Raw genomic sequence first — 1004 nt, 5'->3', positions numbered from 1 at the left:
ATTATTGATGAATATGTTATTATGATGTTTTGATTAATAGTTTTGTAATTGTTATTTACCATTCTTTTAAATTTATGAAAAGCTTCTCCTCACATGAAATCTTGACTCTACCATTAGCATATATTTTCAAATGAAACTTGGAAAATTGAACGGATTCAATTATTGTAAAAATACTTTTATTTGCAAGAGGTAGTATATATTAGTACATTCCCATGAGCCTTCAAGTTTTTCGCTTATAAATATAAGTGCACACAATCTCCTTCTTGTCTCACTCCCAACTCGTTTATATTCCAAAAGAATTACCAAATGGCAAGTAATTTAGGGCTTTTGGTTCCCCTTACCCTCATCGTCTTTAGTGTCGTCTCCCTCCCTCTCCCGTCCACCGCCATCTCCTCCTGCAATGACGCATGCAAAACCCTCGACGACTGCGCTGGCCAGCTCATCTGCATCAACGGCAAGTGTAACGACGACCCCGATATTGGGTCAACAGAATGCAGACACGGCTCTTCACCACCTCCTACGACTGACAACTGTAAGTCGTCAGGAACTCTAGTTTGTGACGGCAAATCATACCCGACATACACATGCTCTCCAGCTGTGACATCATCCACAAAAGCCAGCCTTACTCTCAACGATTTCAGCCAAGGCGGGGATGGCGGTGGCCCGTCATATTGTGACGGAAATTACCATAACAACAGCGAGCGGGTTGTGGCACTTTCCACTGGGTGGTTTAATAATAAGTCGAGGTGTTTTAATATGATAAGAATTACGGCAAGCAATGGGAAGAGTGTGACGGCAAAAGTGGTTGACGAATGTGATTCGCGTGCTGGATGCGATGAGGAGCATGGAGGTCAACCGCCGTGTCAGAACAACATTGTTGATGGATCTTCGGCTGTGTGGGACGCTTTGGGACTGAACAAAGATTTGGGCGTTGTGCCTGTTACTTGGTCCATGGCCTAGTTATAGTTACCATTATAGAACTTAATAAAATAAAGGGTTCTTTA

At 42.6% G+C, this 1004-nt stretch overlaps 1 protein-coding gene across 1 annotated transcript; it reads left to right on the top strand.

Moving 5' to 3' along the window:
• Positions 1-219: 219 nt before the first annotated feature.
• On the top strand, positions 220-1004 carry LOC137743828 (kiwellin-like). The gene has a single exon (XM_068483762.1). It carries the CDS (start codon positions 307-309, stop codon positions 958-960), a length of 654 nt encoding a protein of 217 aa, XP_068339863.1. The 5' UTR covers positions 220-306; the 3' UTR covers positions 961-1004.

The sequence above is a fragment of the Pyrus communis genome, chromosome 8 (assembly GCF_963583255.1).
Source record: "Pyrus communis chromosome 8, drPyrComm1.1, whole genome shotgun sequence".
Classification (NCBI taxonomy): domain Eukaryota; kingdom Viridiplantae; phylum Streptophyta; class Magnoliopsida; order Rosales; family Rosaceae; genus Pyrus; species Pyrus communis.
Note: the sequence above shows the minus strand (reverse complement) of the source record. Positions and strands in the feature narration are given on the sequence as shown.

Coding starts and splice junctions, on each gene's coding strand:
- LOC137743828 (XM_068483762.1), top strand. CDS start 307: ATGGCAAGTAATTTAGGGCTTTTGGTTCCCCTTACCCTCATCGTCTTT.